The sequence below is a fragment of the Carettochelys insculpta genome, chromosome 8 (genome assembly GCF_033958435.1).
Source record: "Carettochelys insculpta isolate YL-2023 chromosome 8, ASM3395843v1, whole genome shotgun sequence".
Lineage (NCBI taxonomy): Eukaryota > Metazoa > Chordata > Testudines > Carettochelyidae > Carettochelys > Carettochelys insculpta.
The window spans coordinates 40257182-40274509 of NC_134144.1; the positions used below are offsets into that span (position 1 = coordinate 40257182).

The 17328-nt window shown below is 40.1% G+C and overlaps 1 protein-coding gene across 1 annotated transcript in view; it reads left to right on the plus strand.

The window, feature by feature from the left end:
* The window catches only part of LOC142017174 (sodium channel protein type 2 subunit alpha-like), a 128050-nt gene that overhangs the window by 7621 nt on the left and 103101 nt on the right, over positions 1–17328 (plus strand). Inside the window, exons 2-4 of the mRNA XM_075001877.1 lie at positions 10683–10999; positions 13907–14025; positions 16325–16414. Of these exons, the coding sequence (XP_074857978.1) occupies positions 10733–10999; positions 13907–14025; positions 16325–16414 (476 nt within the window). The 5' untranslated portion in view covers positions 10683–10732. The remainder of the gene's footprint in view (positions 1–10682; positions 11000–13906; positions 14026–16324; positions 16415–17328) is intronic.

Consider the following 17328-nt stretch of genomic DNA (forward strand, 5'->3'; position numbering starts at 1 on the left):
CAGGCTGCAGATACAGTAGGAAGAAAGCGTAACATAATTCTGTTTGGCTTCTGACAGCCAAACACCTGTGCTCAAAGCTAAATTTCAGTTCATTTCTACTCTACAGCTAGTCAGCGTTTCCAGTTCATAGACTAAATTCCAAAGAGTCGCATTGCTGCAAGTTTCAGACTGGGCCATGAATCTTGACTAATGAAACAGAGAAACACCTCTCTGTGTGCTGCTTTGCAGCAATTCTTAGTTGCAGAGCTGCAGGGCGTGTTTAGCTTGCATGATAGGTCACAACCTCATCTTTGACAACCCCTGCTGTTGTGGAGCAAAAATCCAGGGCCTTCTGGAGCTTCAATGACTTAGATGCCCATGGATATTTTCAGCTGGCTCGTAGCTATCCCTAGGAATTGCTGTATTTGCCAGTTATTGATTAATGGGTTACAGTAATCAGAGTGCATGAATCTTTTTTCTTGAGTTTTATTTCTTATTTTGCCTATTTTTTAAAAAGACAAAAATATTTTTGAAACAAGTGTGAAGACAAGAAAGTCATCCTAAAGCCACTACCTATTGATTATCATAACAAACACATGCCAAGGCTATGGTCAGGTTTGGTAACTATAGTTTTGTTCTATGGAAAATTAAGTGTGTGTGTATGTGCATGTGCGTGCACAGTTAAAAATTCTTTTGAAAAAGAGTCTACATAGGGTTAGGGTTAGTTATTTATTAAAATTAGTGTCTATAACAATCGCACAGAAACATCATTGAAATATCATCAGTTCTCACAGCAACAGTTTAATAAATAGTTTGTGGCAACCTTATACAGTCATTTAGGACTAGAAGTGTGTGAAAAGGTGTCTTTAATAGAAGATGTTACAGGGTAAATTTAACATATTAATTACCCTTTTTGGTATTTGCCCCAAACACCGTGGTTTCGAGAGAAGTGACCTTGCTCCTAAAATTCTAAAGCCTGTCTTATGCAATATAACCTGCCAAACATTAATTGTTTTTATTGCTTGGATCTTACGCTATAATGAGTCCTATGAGGACAGATTTCTATTTTTATGTTTCTGCAAAATCACATACTGTTTTGTGGATATTTTAGTTTAATTTTTAGCTATTCAAGTAAAAATGTACACTCAATGGAAAAAATCTATAAACAAATTTAAATCAAAATGATATTTTTGCAATTATTTTTGTATAGTGGTAGAGCTAGTTTATGTAATACATTAATAGGACTGGCTAGCTCAAAGCCTGGAGGAATAGTCTAATAAGTGCTATTCATGTATTTCCACACATCCCTGCAAATAAATGCATCTCATTCATGACCTGCAACACTCTTGCTATTAGCAGAGACTGACAGTTCTGAATTCCGCCAAAGGTGATTTAGTGTGAGGCAATAGCTAGATGTCACAGAGCCCAGGACAAAAAGTAGAAGCAAGAATAACCCATGTCCTTTAAAACAGTAGCCTTGCACTAGTTTGTTTGCTGTCATTGCTGTATCCCTATCAACCAACCCCTCACATTCGCAAGATGTTGTTTCTGCCACCTTGGTATTGGTTTTCACCTTCATTTTTAATCTTTCACTCCTTTTTTTAGGCTTACCTACCCTTGTAGACCTCGTCTCCTGCTCATTCCTCGAGACATTTTTTCTTTATATTGCCTCTCTCTCTTTGGGAGATTTGCTCCTTGGTTTCCTTTCCACATATCTGAGGATATCTGTTTAAGGTTCTGCATACTATGAGTTCATAACAAAGCTGCTGTATGATGACGCCATCACCTTTGCAAGCAATTTCTATTTAGTGGGTTTCCAAAGCAGCAGAAAAAGACAACCCTTGCTAGGCATGCAGCTGCCAGTAAAGATGATTCCTGCAGTTGGTCCTGTTTCTGCCCTTCACTTTCATCCTTACCCCATAGCCGCCACTCCCATTTAGTGAGGTGGACAGACATCTATTACAAACTATGATGAGATAGCTAAACTCATTATCATTTGTTATTTAGAACAAAAATTGAAACTCGGGTCTCTCCAGCTGTGAGGTTAGTGCTCCACTTGCCCAGAGCAAGTTGCCTAATTATACCCATTGAAAATAAAGAACCAAACAGAAAGAATTAGGACATAAGGTCATTTTACAAAATCCTTTTGCTAGTCTTGCACTTATGCCAGCAATAATTAGAGGCATCTGTGTGCCAGTGTTTTAGTGGAATGAAAACTCTCAGTAGTCAGCTTTTTCTTAGGTTCCAGTCAAAAACATACATCAATTCACATTGCTCCAAGGGCAAAAACAGAGCCATGACAAATATCACAAGTTGAGTATTTTTGTCACTCATGCGTTTCTTTGGTTAATATATGGATGGTGTAGTATAGAATATAGCTATAATTAGATGGCACTCTTTTATTATCTATATTTTATGTAGTTGACCTACTATTTTAAATAATTATTTCTAGACTCTACAAATGTCTGCAATAAAACTTTCACTTCCATCAGTAATTTGTCTTCAGACGTCACAGAAATCTTTATAAGTGCCTTCTGGCAATTTAATTTAGCTTATTCAGATAAAAACACATTGATGGCAAGTCTTCAGCTCAAAGGCATTTTACTTTATTTCTGAGAGGTTTCAAATATAAGTACTGGAAAAAGGAATCACATATAAAAGTATGAAGCAGCAGATGAAATCTAGTTTAAAAGCACTGTGAAAAATTAGTGAAAATTAATTTAAATATATGTAAAGCAGGATATACCTGGAAAAATGTGAGGCTGTATGTTATACAAAGATGGATATAGAGCCACCAGTTAGAGGACAGTGACAGTGAGAGAAGTGCGGTGAGGTATATCACAAAATGTTATGCTAAAATAGGGTTACCATATTAAAAAAAACACATGTATACTTGCTTCGCTGATTTTCAAAAGGCATTTGACAGTATAGATCAGAAAGTGACTTGGGTGATGTTGGAGTCATACGGCGTGGATAGCAGATTGATACGGTTGTTGAAGGATATAAATGACAATGCAGAGGCAGCGGTGAGAACATAAGGGGAGTTGGGAAGTTGGTTTAAAACAAGTAGAGGGACAAGACTAGGAGATCCCATATTGCCAAGTATCTTCATCATGCATCTGGAGAGAGTGATAGACAAGATCCAGGAAGAGGTAGAAGGGATATCTGAGCATGGGAAAATAATTAACAATCTGAGGTTTGTGGATGATATAGTTATCATTGAGGAAGATGAGGAGAAGCTAGCAAAAATGGTGCAGGTGCTTAATGAAGAAGGGAAGCATTACAGACTGATTATGAACATCGATAAAACAAAACCAATGATATTTGGAGATAAGCAAATAGGAAGGAAGATCAGCGTAGATGGCATTGAACAGAAATTGTAGAGACGTTCACATATCTGGGGAGCAACATAGGTATGATCTCGACTGTAAGAAGGAAATAATGACTAGAATAGCAAAAGCAAGAGTGAGTTTGAAGGCGACGGATAAGATCTGGAAAAGCAAAGCAATTCACTTAGGAACGAAGCTGAGCATCTTGAAAACGTGTATTCAGCAGCATGTTATATGGATGTGAGACATGGGTGATAATGAAAGATTCAAAAAGAAGAATATTGGCGTTCGAAAGGAGCTGTTATAGAAAGATTCTGAGAATAGGATGGATGCAGAAGGTCACCAATGAGGAATTATATAGAAAGATACAGCCGAAAGAGAACCTGCTGCAGAAGGTTATAAAGCGGAAGCTACAACTCTTTGGGCATATTTGTAGAATGAAAGACGAATGAAAAATCAAGACCCTAGTATTCAGCCTAATGGATGGTTTGAAGGGGAGAGGCAGACCCCACAGAGAATGGGTAGATGATATAGTAGATTGGTGTGGTGCTAGTCTACAAAAACTAAGCCACTCTGCACTGGACAGGGAAATATGGAAAGGAATAGTGAGAGAGGCATCAGACACCAATGGGCATTGAGCCCATGGTTATTGATGATGATGATGATGATGATGATGATGATGATATAAAAAAGAGTACACCCCTGAGAGGGAGTGCATCTGTACCAGTATCTACCACCTCATGTGGTATTAATGTGTTAGAATATATATAGTACATTAATACAACGTGAGTTGCTTGGTACTAGTAAGATACACTCCCTCGAAGGGATGTCCTCTTTTTTGAAAGGTCAGATATAGTAACTAGGTAAAATACACTGCAATATATACTACAGCTTGCTTTTTTTTTTTAAATCATAGAATCTTATGATCCCAGTCACCCAGAAGCTGTGTTTTCTAACTCATGTCATGGACTAAGAGACCTAATGTACCCATGAGGAACTGCATATGGTCAGCCTATGATTGACACAAGGCAGTTCACTAGAACTGTGAGAGAAAGGGAACTCATCTGACAAAGGTCCTGATTGATTGTGGTGTGTGTTCAACCCAAGTGGCTGGCTCACATGTACTAAAGCCAGGATGAGACACAGGAAGGTGTCTGAACAACTAGGTGAATTCCTGGCTGCTGACACCAGGGACCCTGTCTGCTGGCCTGATTCCTGGTTTTTGCCTCACAGCCAGTTGTTGCCTCCTTACCTTGGATCCTTATCTGCTCCTGGTTCCTTCTTTCCTGCCTTGCTCCAGGTCCATGCTCCTGCAGCCTACTGGCTTCCTACACTAACTCCATCCCAAAGCTTGACCCCTGTTTCCAGCTACACTCTGACTCTTCCCCTATTGAGACACTGAGACCATTGACTTGACTCCAGACTCTGACTCCAGCTCTGATGTCTGGCTTTGGTTCCTGGCACTTGACTCTAACCATTACGCTTGACTGCCTATGACCCAGTCCTTACACTATGTTATAAACATTTATTTTTAGCTGTGACCTAGAAGGTGGGGCAACATGGGGCCTTCTGTCTATGAATGAACAGATTTTTAGGGAAGTCTAGTGTTATTTTTTTTTATTAATTGGTACATCCAAGACAAACATTTGTTAAATAACCCTTTTTAAATGCACTTGTTGGAGGAAGGACATTTGAACTTATTTTAGTATTCTAAATACTTAAAATTCTCCATCTGTTTGAATTTTGGCTCTGTTCACATTTCAGCAACTGAATTGTAAGTTAGATGCATGGTAGCATCTAAACGTAAGCACAGTGAAATTTACAGCTAAAATGTCCATATTCGTCTAGTAAACAGGGAGGGTTACATTCATGCTTGTTCTGGTACTAGGAACAGAGAGAAAGCAGCTTGAACCTCCCCTGTTCACAAGCAGCTGAGGATTCTGTAATTCCTAGTAAGGCCACAGAATTGCTGGGGTGCAGGACTGTGTTAATCTCACTTCTTTCTGTCCCCAGTCTGCCCTCTCCTTATTCTGAAATACTGCATTTGCCAGGGCTCCCACAAACTTTATGGAGAGCTTAGGTCTGTTCCTGGAACACAGGTTCCTGAAAACGGAATATTTCCAGAGATAGAAGTTTATACTTATCCAACAGCCTCTTAGTATCAACTGGGCTAATGTAGGGCAAATGATGACTTGGTCTTAGAGTATTTCACAAAATAATTAAACATAATGTAACATTGATAAAAACACTGGTAATATCTGTATTACAGCACTAGCTACCAACAATATATCTGCATTGTTTCTCTATAAGTAGTCAAGAAAGGGCTCAGGAAACTTTGCCACTTCATCATAAAAACTTTTTCAGAGCATGTTTATATGACTTGGTGGTAAAAATACTTGAGCCTTCTCAGTGCTAATCTAACACTGTTGCTACCACTGGTTTAGCTTTGTCCTGGGTGGTTGATGCTATTGTATGGAGCACACATTTTTTCAATGTAGACCAGGTGCTCTAGGCATCAGATTAACAATGACAGTGTTTTAAAATGAAAACAACCTAACAAAGTAAACAAACAGAAGTGAACATTGTTCCACTAAAAATACTGAAAAGAATCATGCCTTTTAAGACCAATTGTAGGGAAAAGGCAGTTAGGTCAGCAGACTCAAGTGGAAGTGTTCAGACTTATAATGTATGGAAGAAACAGCTGTCTTGGCAATTGTAGCAGCTCAATTTTCAGTCTCCAGAGAAAGCCAGTTGAAGTAATTTTCAGCTTTCCCTTCAGAGCAGTAATAAGGTATGGATTTGATTACAAGATTCTCATTATTGTTGAATACATTAATATGAATTAGGTGTCTTGTCAGGCTGTTTCAAGTAGGTATCAGTAAAGACCACATTCTTGGACGTGAAAAGTATCTTAAAAGAATAGAAGTTCCAGCATAACTGCATGTTACTGTATTATTTGCTGAATTCACAGTCTACCTTAATCATTCCCCACACTAATATATTCTGCCCCTTCAAGAATCCGTGTAACTCTTCTACCACTTTATCTTTTTCTTGAGAAGAGTTCTCTCCATTTTTATATTACTCTACCATCTGTTGCAGAAGCTACTCACCAGGAGTTCCCATTCTACTTTTTGTGTTATACCAGATTAAGTACTGATGATATCTCTTGCTTTGTTTTGCTATGTATTGTACCTACACCAAATGTAAAGAGTACTTATGTTGGCATGACAAGAGCCTTGCCCACCTTATGAGATGTACTTTTTTATGGATAGACAGATAATTCAGTATTTTATCCTCTTTTCCAGAACTAAAACTCACTCCATTTTTAAAATATTTCACATTTATACAGTGCCTATGAAAAGATACAGATCAGTAAAAATAAATGTTTATAATCATTCTATTTTTTCTGTTAAACTAATAATTAAAATTTGATTCGCCAATTAGAACTAAAAGCAGTCAAGTAGCACTTTAAAGACTAGCAAAATAGTTTATTAGGTGAGCTTTCATGGAACAGACCCGCTTCTTCAGACCATAGCCAGACCAGAACAGACTCAATATTTAAGGCACAGAGAACCAAAAACAGTGAGCAAGGAGGACAAATCAGAAAAAAGATAATCAAGGTGAGCAAATCAGAGAGTTGAGGGATGCGGGGGGAGGTCAAGAATTAGATTAAGCCAAGTATGCAGACGAGCCCCTATAGTGACTCAGAAAGTTCCCGTCCTGGTTTAAACCACGTGTTAATGTGCCGAATTTGAATATAAAAGCCAGCTTGGCTGTTTCTCTTTGAAGAATCGTTCGAAGGTTCTTTTCCAGTAACACACATACCTTTAGGTCATTAATAGAATGCCCCATTCCATTAAAATGTTGACTAACTGGTTTGTGGATCTGGAGTGTTTTGATGTCTGTTTTGTGCCCATTAACCCTTTGTCTAAGGGAGTTACAAGTCTGTCCAATATACAAAGCATCTGGGCATTGTTGGCACATGATGGCATATATGATGTTAGTAGAGGAGCATGAGAAAGTGCCCATGATGCTGTGAGTAACCTGATTAGGTACAGTGATGGTATTTCCAGAGAAGATATGTGGACAAAGCTGGCAGTGGGCTTTGTTGCAAGGAAAGGTTCCAGGACTGGTATTCCTGGGGTATAGACTGTGGCTGTTAGTGAGGATCCTCATGAGGTTGGGAGGTTGTCTGTAGGAGAGAACAGGCATGTCACCCAGGGCCTTCTGGGCTGTGGCATCCTGATTAAGGATAGGTTGTAGGTCTTTAAAATTCGTTGCAGTGGTCTGAGTTGGGGGCTATAGGTGATGACCAGTGGTGTTCTGTTCTTGGCTTTTTTGGGCCGATCTTGGAGTAGCTGGTCTCTGGGTATTCGTCTGGCCCTGTCAATTTGTTTTTTTTACTTCTCCTGGTGGGTTATTCAGGTTTATGAATATTTGGTAAAGATCTTGTAGTTTTTGGTCTCTGTCAGTTGGATCAGAGCACATGCGATTGTATCTAAGAGCTTGACTGTAAACAATGGATCTAGTTATGTGTGCAGGATGGAAGCTAGAAGGGTTGGAGAGTTGTCTGGCTGCCTCCTGTTCATAGTCTGACTTATTCAGGATGATGTCTGGGTTATTTTTGGGACTGCGGAAAGCATGGCGTACAAGAAGGCTTCAAGGTCAACACAGAATTGCATTAAGTTCGTGGAGGAGGTAGGGCAGAACTGAGTTGGTAGTTGGTAGCCCAGCAGAGGAGTCTCTCTTATCCCGGGGTCTTTCCTTCTGCCCTACCTCCTCCACGAACTTAATACAATTCTGTGGTGACCTTGAAGCCTTCTTTCGCTACCTCCGTCTAAAGGAATTTTTCCAGCACACCTATGAACAACAGTCTAATTCTCTCAAACCCCCCCCACCAACAACAAAAGAAGAAGAACTCTATGTGGACTCCCACTGAGGGTCATAGTGAAAGTCTGGATTTCTACGTACAATGCTTCCGCAACCATGCTCAGGCTGATATAATACACAAACAATGCCAAATGAGACACAATCTCAACTATGCTGAACGCCATGCTGTCCACAGTCTCAAAAATAACCCAGACATCATAATCAAACCAGCTGACAAAGGGGGTGCTGTTGTCATCCTGAATAGGTCAGACTATGAACAGGAGGCAGCCAGACAACTCTCCAACACCACATTTTACGGACTTCTCTCTGCTGATCCCACTTTGGAATTCCAAAGGAAATTACAACAACTACTGAAAGAACTTCCTGCTGCTACTCGGGACCTCATTCACTCAGACACACCATCTGAGCCGCAGCCTGGATTATTCTATTTACTTCCCAAAATCCACAAACCTGAAAACCCTGGACGCCCTATCATTTCAAGTATTGGCACCCTTACCACTGGACTATCCAGTTACGTGGACTCCCTCCTCAAACCCTATGCCACCAACGCTCCCAGCTATATCTGAGATACCACCGACTTCCTGAAGAAATTACAAAACATCGGAAAAGTTCCTGATAACGCCATCCTTGCCACAATGGATGTAGAGGCTGTGTACACTAATATTCCACATAAAGACGGATTACAAGCAATCAGGAATACCATCCCAGATGCCACCACAGCCAGTCTGGTGTCTGACCTCAGTAACTTTGTTCTCACACACAATCATTTCCGATTTGGGGACAATTTATACCTCCAGATTAGTGGAACTGCTATGGGCACCCGCATGGCCCCACAGTATGCTAATATATTTATGCCTGACCTGGAACAACGATTCCTCAGCTCTCGTCCCCTATTACCCCTCCTCTACTTAAGATACATTGATGACATCTTTATGATTTGGACCCATGGCACAGAGACTCTAGAAGAATTCCACAGAGACTTTAACAATCTACACACCACCATCAACTTATGCCTCGATTACAACATGCAAGAGATACGTTTCCTGGACACTACAGTACTAATCAAGGATGGCCTGATCAGTACCACACTGTACCGAAAACCTACTGATCGCTGTACTTACCTACACCCTTCTAGCTTCCATCCTGCACACATAACTAGATCCATTGTTTACAGTCAAGCTCTTAGATACAATCGTATTTGCTCTGATCCAACTGACAGAGACCAAAAACTACAAGATCTTTACCAAATATTCATAAACCTGAATTACCCACCGGGAGAAGTAAAAAAAACCAAATCGACAGGGCCAGACGAATACCCAGAGACCAGCTACTCCAAGATTGGCCCAAAAAAGCCAAGAACAGAACACCAGTGGTCATCACCTACAGCCCCCAACTCAGGCTACTGTAACGAATTATTAAAGACCTACAACCTGTCCTTAATCAGGATGCCACACTCCAGAAGGCCCTGGGTGACATGCCTGTTCTCTCCTACAGACAACCTCCCAACCTCATGAGGATCCTCACTAACAGCCACAGTCTATACCCCAGGAATACCAGTCCTGGAACCTTTCCCTGCAACAAAGCCCGCTGCCAGCTTTGTCCACATATCTTCTCTGGAAATACCATCACTGGACCTAACCAGCTTACTCACAGAATCACGGGCACTTTCTCATGCTCCTCTACTAACATCATATATGCCATCATGTGCCAACAATGCCCAGATGCTTTGTATATTGGACAGACTTGTAACTCCCTTAGACAAAGGGTCAATGGGCACAAAACAGACATCAAAACACTCCAGATCCACAAACCAGTTAGTCAACATTTTAATGGAATGGGGCATTCTATTAATGACCTAAAGGTATGTGTGTTACTGGAAAAGAACCTTCGCACCATTCTTCAAAGAGAAACAGCCAAGCTGGCTTTTACATTCAAATTCGGAACATTAACACGTGGTTTAAACCAGGAGGGGAACTTTCTGAGTCACTATAGGGGCTCGTCTGCATACTTGGCTTAATCTCTTTCTTGACCTCTCCCCCCCACCCCTCCACTCTCTGATTTGCTCACCTTGATTATCTTTTTCTGATTTGTCCTCCTTGCTCACTGTTTTTGGTTCTCTGTGCCTTAAATATTGAGTCTGTTCTGGTCTGGCTATGGTCTGAAGAAGTGGGTCTGTTCCATGAAAGCTCACCTAATAAACTATTTTGCAACTCTTTAAAGTGCTACTTGACCGCTTTTTGTTTTGATAGTGTATAGACTAGCATGGCTTCCTCTCTGTTACTATTCACCAATTAGGTTCACAGAGTGGTATTGGTTTAGTAAAATATATGAAATTAACTACTTGGGCACTTAAATGATCAGCATTTATTGTTACTGTGAACATAAATTCATATTAAAACTAAGTAGGATGTTAAATAACTGAGTGTGATGGTTTTTTCTCCTTCACTATTTTTTTCCTAACTGCTTTGCATTTTTCTTTTGTAGGACATTCTTATGCAAGAGGCTAAACGTAATTAAATTTGCAGGATGAAAAGATGGCACAGGCATTGCTGGTACCACCAGGACCTGACAGCTTCCGCTATTTTACTAGAGAATCTCTCACAGCTATTGAAAAGCGTGCCGCAGAAGAAAAAGCTAAAAAACCCAAACAAGAGCATGCAGATGATGATGACGAAAATGGCCCAAAACCAAATAGTGACTTGGAGGCAGGAAAGACACTGCCATTTATTTATGGTGATATACCTCCAGGAATGGTGTCCGAGCCCTTGGAGGACCTGGACCCATATTATATCAATAAAAAAGTGAGTGATTATTAAGCTTGCTGTTTGGATGCCTCTGTTGACAGTTGGGTAAAGTACTCTAGTGCACTTGATTTTTTTCCCTATTCTCTCCCTCCCTTTGTGAATAGTAAATGCATTGTGTTATTTTCATTATACTATATCTGATCCTTTAATCTAATTGTACCTTTCTGTATTTTATACTCGGAGAAATTACTGGAGAGTAATCTTCCACACAGAGTAGCATTATTCTGTCTAGGATTAATGATAGAGGTTAAGAGTTTAATCACTGTATTTTTAAAGCAATCAAGCCACAACACTATACTGAAAGGCTATTGGCCTGATTCCAATCTGATTTATGCCACTTTTAAGCTACTGCAACTCTACAGGATTTACCTGGAAATAGGTAAGTGGCACAAAGATACCTGTAGTTTTTACATAGCAATGAATCTAGATGTAAAAAATTATGGAAAGTAAAATGTTGAAAACATATTCTAGGATGACGAAGGTTGTAGGTTGCAGAGTAGTCCCAGACACAGTGAAATTATCCTGTGAAATTAATTTGCAATATGGAATGTACAGGAAACAGAACTGTATTTTAATCATATTCCTGACTTACGCTATAGCTCTGCAAAGGTTCTTAGTACTAGAATATATGAAATCATAGTGAAATAGACTGCTGAATACACTATTGATATGCCAAGAAACTGGGGTATTTTTCATAGACTGAGCCATCTTCAGTGGCAGGCATCAAAGTAAAGTCGATCCTTGAGGAAGAGTACGGAGGAGAGTTTTATGGCTTTGAAGGCTAGTGCAGAAGGGTGTTCTGTGCATCGGGCACAGTGCAAAGGGTTAAAAATGCTTGTGGGAAAAGCAGACAAGTAAGCAGATAAGGATGTGGATATAAAGATAAAAAGTAGCAGTTGTGTACCACATACTGTGTTTATATTTGGAAAAAAATGTATGTAATCCATAAGAAGCACACTTCTGTACCCAACCAACTGTATAATCATATTGTCCTCAACCTAACTGCATTTTTTGACTCCTTCCTCTATTGTCATCTACTCCTGTTATTTTCTCCATCTTCACCTAAGACCTGATTCTGCAATCCCTTACTCATGCAAGCCATCCTTTTAACTTACTATGCAGTTTGTCTTATCCAGCAGCATACTTCCGAGGATCTGGTATATTAATATCCTGACCATCTCCTAATGAGCTCGATAGCCCTCTTTGACTCTGCTTGTGATATCAAACAGCACTACATAAATGAGCATTTTTAAAAGATTAAAACATTTGGCTGGTTAAAAATCTGGGGAAAAATCTGAATTTGGATTGTAAACAGCCGGTTAACAGAATCAAAATACCCAATGGAAGAAATTACCTGAAGGCATCACAATGTAACTGAGCCTTGAGGGAGTATCTGAAGGAAAGTTTTGTGGCTTTGACGACTAGTTCAGTAAAGGTGTTGTTCCATGGATAAGGGACTTCATGCAACAGGTACAAAGATGCATCTGGGAAAAGTGGACAAGAAGGCAATCAACTGGGTGTGACCATAGCCGTGTCTACACGTGCACGCTACTTCGAAGTAGCGGCACTAACTTCGAAATAGCGCCCATCACGGCTACACGTGTTGGGCGCTATTTCGATGTTAACATCGACGTTAAGCGGCGAGACGTCGAAGCCGCTAACCCCATGAGGGGATAGGAATAGTGCCCTACTTTGACGTTCAATGTCGAAGTAGGGACCGTGTAGTTGTTGCGCGTCCCACAACATCGAAATTGCGGGGTCCTCCGGGGTGGCCATCAGCTGAGGGGTTGAGAGATGCTCTCTCTCCAGCCCCGGCGGGGCTCTATGGTCACCGTGTGCAGCAGCCCTTAGCCCAGGGCTTCTGGCTGCTGCTGCGGCAGCTGGGGATCCATGCTGCATGCACAGGGTCTGCAACCAGTTGTTGGCTCTGTGGATCTTGTGTTGTTTAGTGCAACTGTGTCTGGGAGGGACCCTTTAAGGGAGTGGCTTGCTGTTGAGTCCGCCCTGTGACCCTGTCTGCAGCTGTGCCTGGCACCCTCATTTCGATGTGTGCTACTGTGGCGTGTAGACGTTCCCTCGCAGCGCCTATTTCGATGTGGTGCTGCGCAACGTCGATGTTGAACATCGACGTTGCCAGCCCTGGAGGACGTGTAGACGTTATTCATCGAAATAGCCTATTTCGATGTAGCATTCACGTGTAGACGTAGCCCATGTTTTTTCACCTTTCCTTTGTCTTATTATATTCTTATTACATTCTCAACTGCTCAAACATCACTTTTTCCCATGTCTCTTTTTTTTCTCTTAAATTTATTTTCAGTTTGGTCACCATGGATATAGTACTTTACAAGTAGCACCATTTGTGGAGGAAGATGCTATTAAGATACAGCTAGTATATCAGAATTTACCTCTAGCATTTAGATACTGTTCATGTTTGAATGCAATATAATGTGTCCAATTTTATTTGTAACATTGATTTTAATTAAACACTTGATTTTATTGTTATAAGCTGTCGTGGTACGTCTGAACATATGTCATATAAATGAAATAAAATATGTAAGTTTTATTGACAGACCAAATTCTCTTGCCCTTGACACTGATGACAAAAATTCCTATTGATACAATATGTGTTGAATACTGATCCCATTAAAATTTCTTTCACCCAAATTTTAGAACATTATAAAATTAACAGTGGCTAACTTAAATCAGCTGTTTCTGTAGAAATCTGGCATTTTGTTGCCAACTGTGATCAATAAAATAGAACTTTCATTTCTGAAGGCTGAGTTCTATAAGGTAGACAGTTTCCATGTCTTCTACAGTTCTCCAAGGGGTGGGGGACAAAGTGCCAAAGGGGAAAATGATAGGATTATGTACGCTGTACTTTCATTGTATATTCTTCTTTTCCAGACTTTCATAGTACTGAACAAAGGAAAGACAATTTTCCGATTCAGTGCCACATCTGCCTTGTACATTTTAACTCCTCTCAACCCTGTTAGAAAAATTGCTATTAAGATTTTGGTGCATTCATATCCTTTTCAAGTGGTTAATTTTAAATGTGACTGTTTTAAAATTTATCATAACTGAAATAGCACTTTTAATTCTAATATACAAATGAATGCCATTGTGTCCATACAGATATTCCCTGAACATACTCTGATCACACTTCAAAAATATTAGTGCCACAATGCACTATTCTGCTCATTCCAAACCACAAAATTCCTGACTGACTGAATCACTACTGATAGATTTTAAATATTTGGTTTTAGATACAAAGGTAAGCCTTTCTCTACCAGTGACATCCATGTGGGAAGACTCCAACATCCACACAGGTCCTCAATTCATTCATTAATAAGAAATAACTGATCTGATCCTGTTATTCATGCAAATAGTTCCACTAAATCCAGTGACAGTAATTCACTTTAGAGGCCTACTTACATAAGTAAATAGTATTTGTATGGGTACATTGGTGCTGTTTTCTTCATTAGGTGAGACAGTGTTCATAATCAATAAGGATTCAGAATCGTAAGGAATTAGAAATCTGAGTAAAGGAAGATATTTTCAGTTTTTACAGGAACAACTAAAGCCCCACTTCAGCATCAGATGTGCTAGCTTTGACTCTTGGGGATGCGCACAGTGCCACTGGCTTCACACAGATACAAGCCTCCATTCTAATGTCTCTTAATGCAAAATTATGGAATTAAATATAGTCTTTCCCCACCTTACAAGGGTAATTCGTTCCTGAAAAACCCCTCTTAGGGCGAATTCTCGTAAGTTGAAAACGTAATTACCATTAATTTCAATGGGAAAAAATTTTATGCATTCCTGAGCCTCAAAATGTACACCCGTTTATGCTAAAACAACACCAAATCCCATTAAATCTGGTGCAAGGGGGCGGGCAGGGCAGAGCAAGGCATGGGGAGGGAGCCCGGCCTGAGCACAGCTTAGATTAAGTGGGGAGGGGGCGCTGCCAGGGGCTGGCCACATGGGGAGCTAGGCAGTCGAGCCAGGTGTTAAATGGGAGGGACCGCCCAGGGGTGAGCAACACCAGCCGGGCTGGGATGGGCTGCGTGCCCAGCATCCACGTCTCACAGAGCAACATGATCTACTGCTGGGACTCGGATGAGTCTACTTCCCCGCACCAGACTGCCGCCCTCTCGCAGGGCGCCGCCGCCCCCTTGCACGGCCTCTTCGTCACAACCAATGCAGCCGACTCCATCCCCTCGGTGCTTGCCTACCAGAGCTGCCAGCCTCCAAATCGGTCCTTGTAAATGCGAAGAAATGCCTTGTAAGCTGAAGTAGGGGTATTAAATGAAATTCCTTGTAAAGTCGAATTCTCGTAACTCAAATGGGTGTATCTCGGGGTATGACTGTAATAGACAAAAGGAAAGGTTAGTATTTGCAGCCACAGCATATTTATAGTACTTTACATCAGCCATTGGTCATTTACATTGTAACAAAATAGTCAGCATCAGACAACTGAATGGCAAAATGCAGCTAAAGCTTGCACGCTTATAACCCAATTTTACAAATGTTTTTAAGATCATTAAAGAGCCATGTGATATTAGGGGAATGTAAAATAACAATAGCCAACAGAGCATTATAATTTTATAACTGGAGATTTATTTTATTCCAATTAAGAAAGTGTAATCCACAGAAATATATGAAGTAGTGTATTTATGCAATTAAAAGTCACACTCCAATCCTGGAATGAGCTTTTATGCAGTCCTGTGGACATCAGTGACTTTGATTGAGCAACTGTGCAAATGTTGAAGAAAACATTACCAATATATATGCATGGAGTTATATGTGAGTCCTGACTCATGTGAGTAGGCCTCATCAGTAATTCCACTGGTTTTAGACGGGATTACACATGTAAGTAAACTGTAGGCTGAGACTCATTTTGTTATTTATATTACTATATTATTAGTCTTTGAAGTCTAAATCAGGATTAATCCACATTGTATTAGGTACTGTACAAACACATAGCATGATAAAGATATGTCCAGTCCCACTATGTAGTGCATTCAGATCAAGAAAAATAAATTTAATATTTTTTCATATTTAAGGATGTTGCAGATTACATTTAAATCCACAGCCTAATAGAGTTGAAAGATAAATACATAATTTTACTATACTGAACCAGTGGTATCTTAATTAAAATAGATTAAATTACATATAAACTTTTAAAATGTGTTTAGTATATGTTATATTACTTATATATACACTTACACACTACATATTTTACTAATCTAGCTACTACAAAAGGATTGTGTATTTTGAATGGTATAATATCTGAGTAGCTTACATTCCTTAACGTCAGTCTACATTTTTCAGCATGCTTATTATGTGCACTATTTTGACCAACTGTGTATTTATGACTATGAGTAACCCTCCAGAGTGGACAAAGAATGTAGAGTAAGTTAAACATACTTTTTGCAACAAGTTTTAGTTTGTAGAGCCATTCAAAGACATTAATAGAAGTCTTATTTGAGAACTTGCTTCTTTATACTTCTAAGGGTTAGATTCCATGAGGACATCAATACCTTTCTGGCCTTTTAAATTATTTAAGTGGTTTAAAAACACTGCGTTATTCTTGAACCTTTTGTCTGGTGAATAGCTGAAGCTTTCCTGTGGGGTATTACAAACTCAATCTTGCTCTTAGCGGCACTAATTTTCAAGAAAGAAAAGAAGTTAGCCTCAAACATGCGTGCAAATAACCTTAATTTGAGAGGACAACCACAGGCTACAGTTATACTAATGAGTTTTGCTGACAAAACCCTGGTTTTGATGACAAAACTGGTGGAATATCCACACACAAAATGTGTTTTGTTGACAGTTTATCAGCAAAACTCAGCACTTTCGCCAGCACCAATCTGCCTCTCTGCCATGAGACATAATGCCACTGCTGACAGATTCCGTCGACAAAAAGTCTGTGTGGATGCTCTGGGGTGCCTTTTCTTGAGAGACGGGCAATCCAGAACAACAGGCAGTCCTGTCTGCTGTGCTTCCAGGTGCCTGTTTCGTTGAGAGAGCAGACGGGCAGTCCAGAAGCTGTTGATAGAGCCAAGCGCTCTTCCAATTTGCTTTTGGGTGTGGCCACACTCTGTTGACAGAAATTTTGTTGGGAAATCTCTTCTAACAGTGACTTCTATCAACAGAGCACAGTAGTGTAACTGTAGCCACAATGTCTCCAGAGTGCATCTTAGTGAAGGCAGACATTCACCATGGCTTGAGAGTGTATGGCTGTCTGGCAAATCTGTGTGGACTGACTCTCACCCTCATGAATTCACAAACTGACATCAAAATAGGCAAACTCCCTCTCTCCTCCT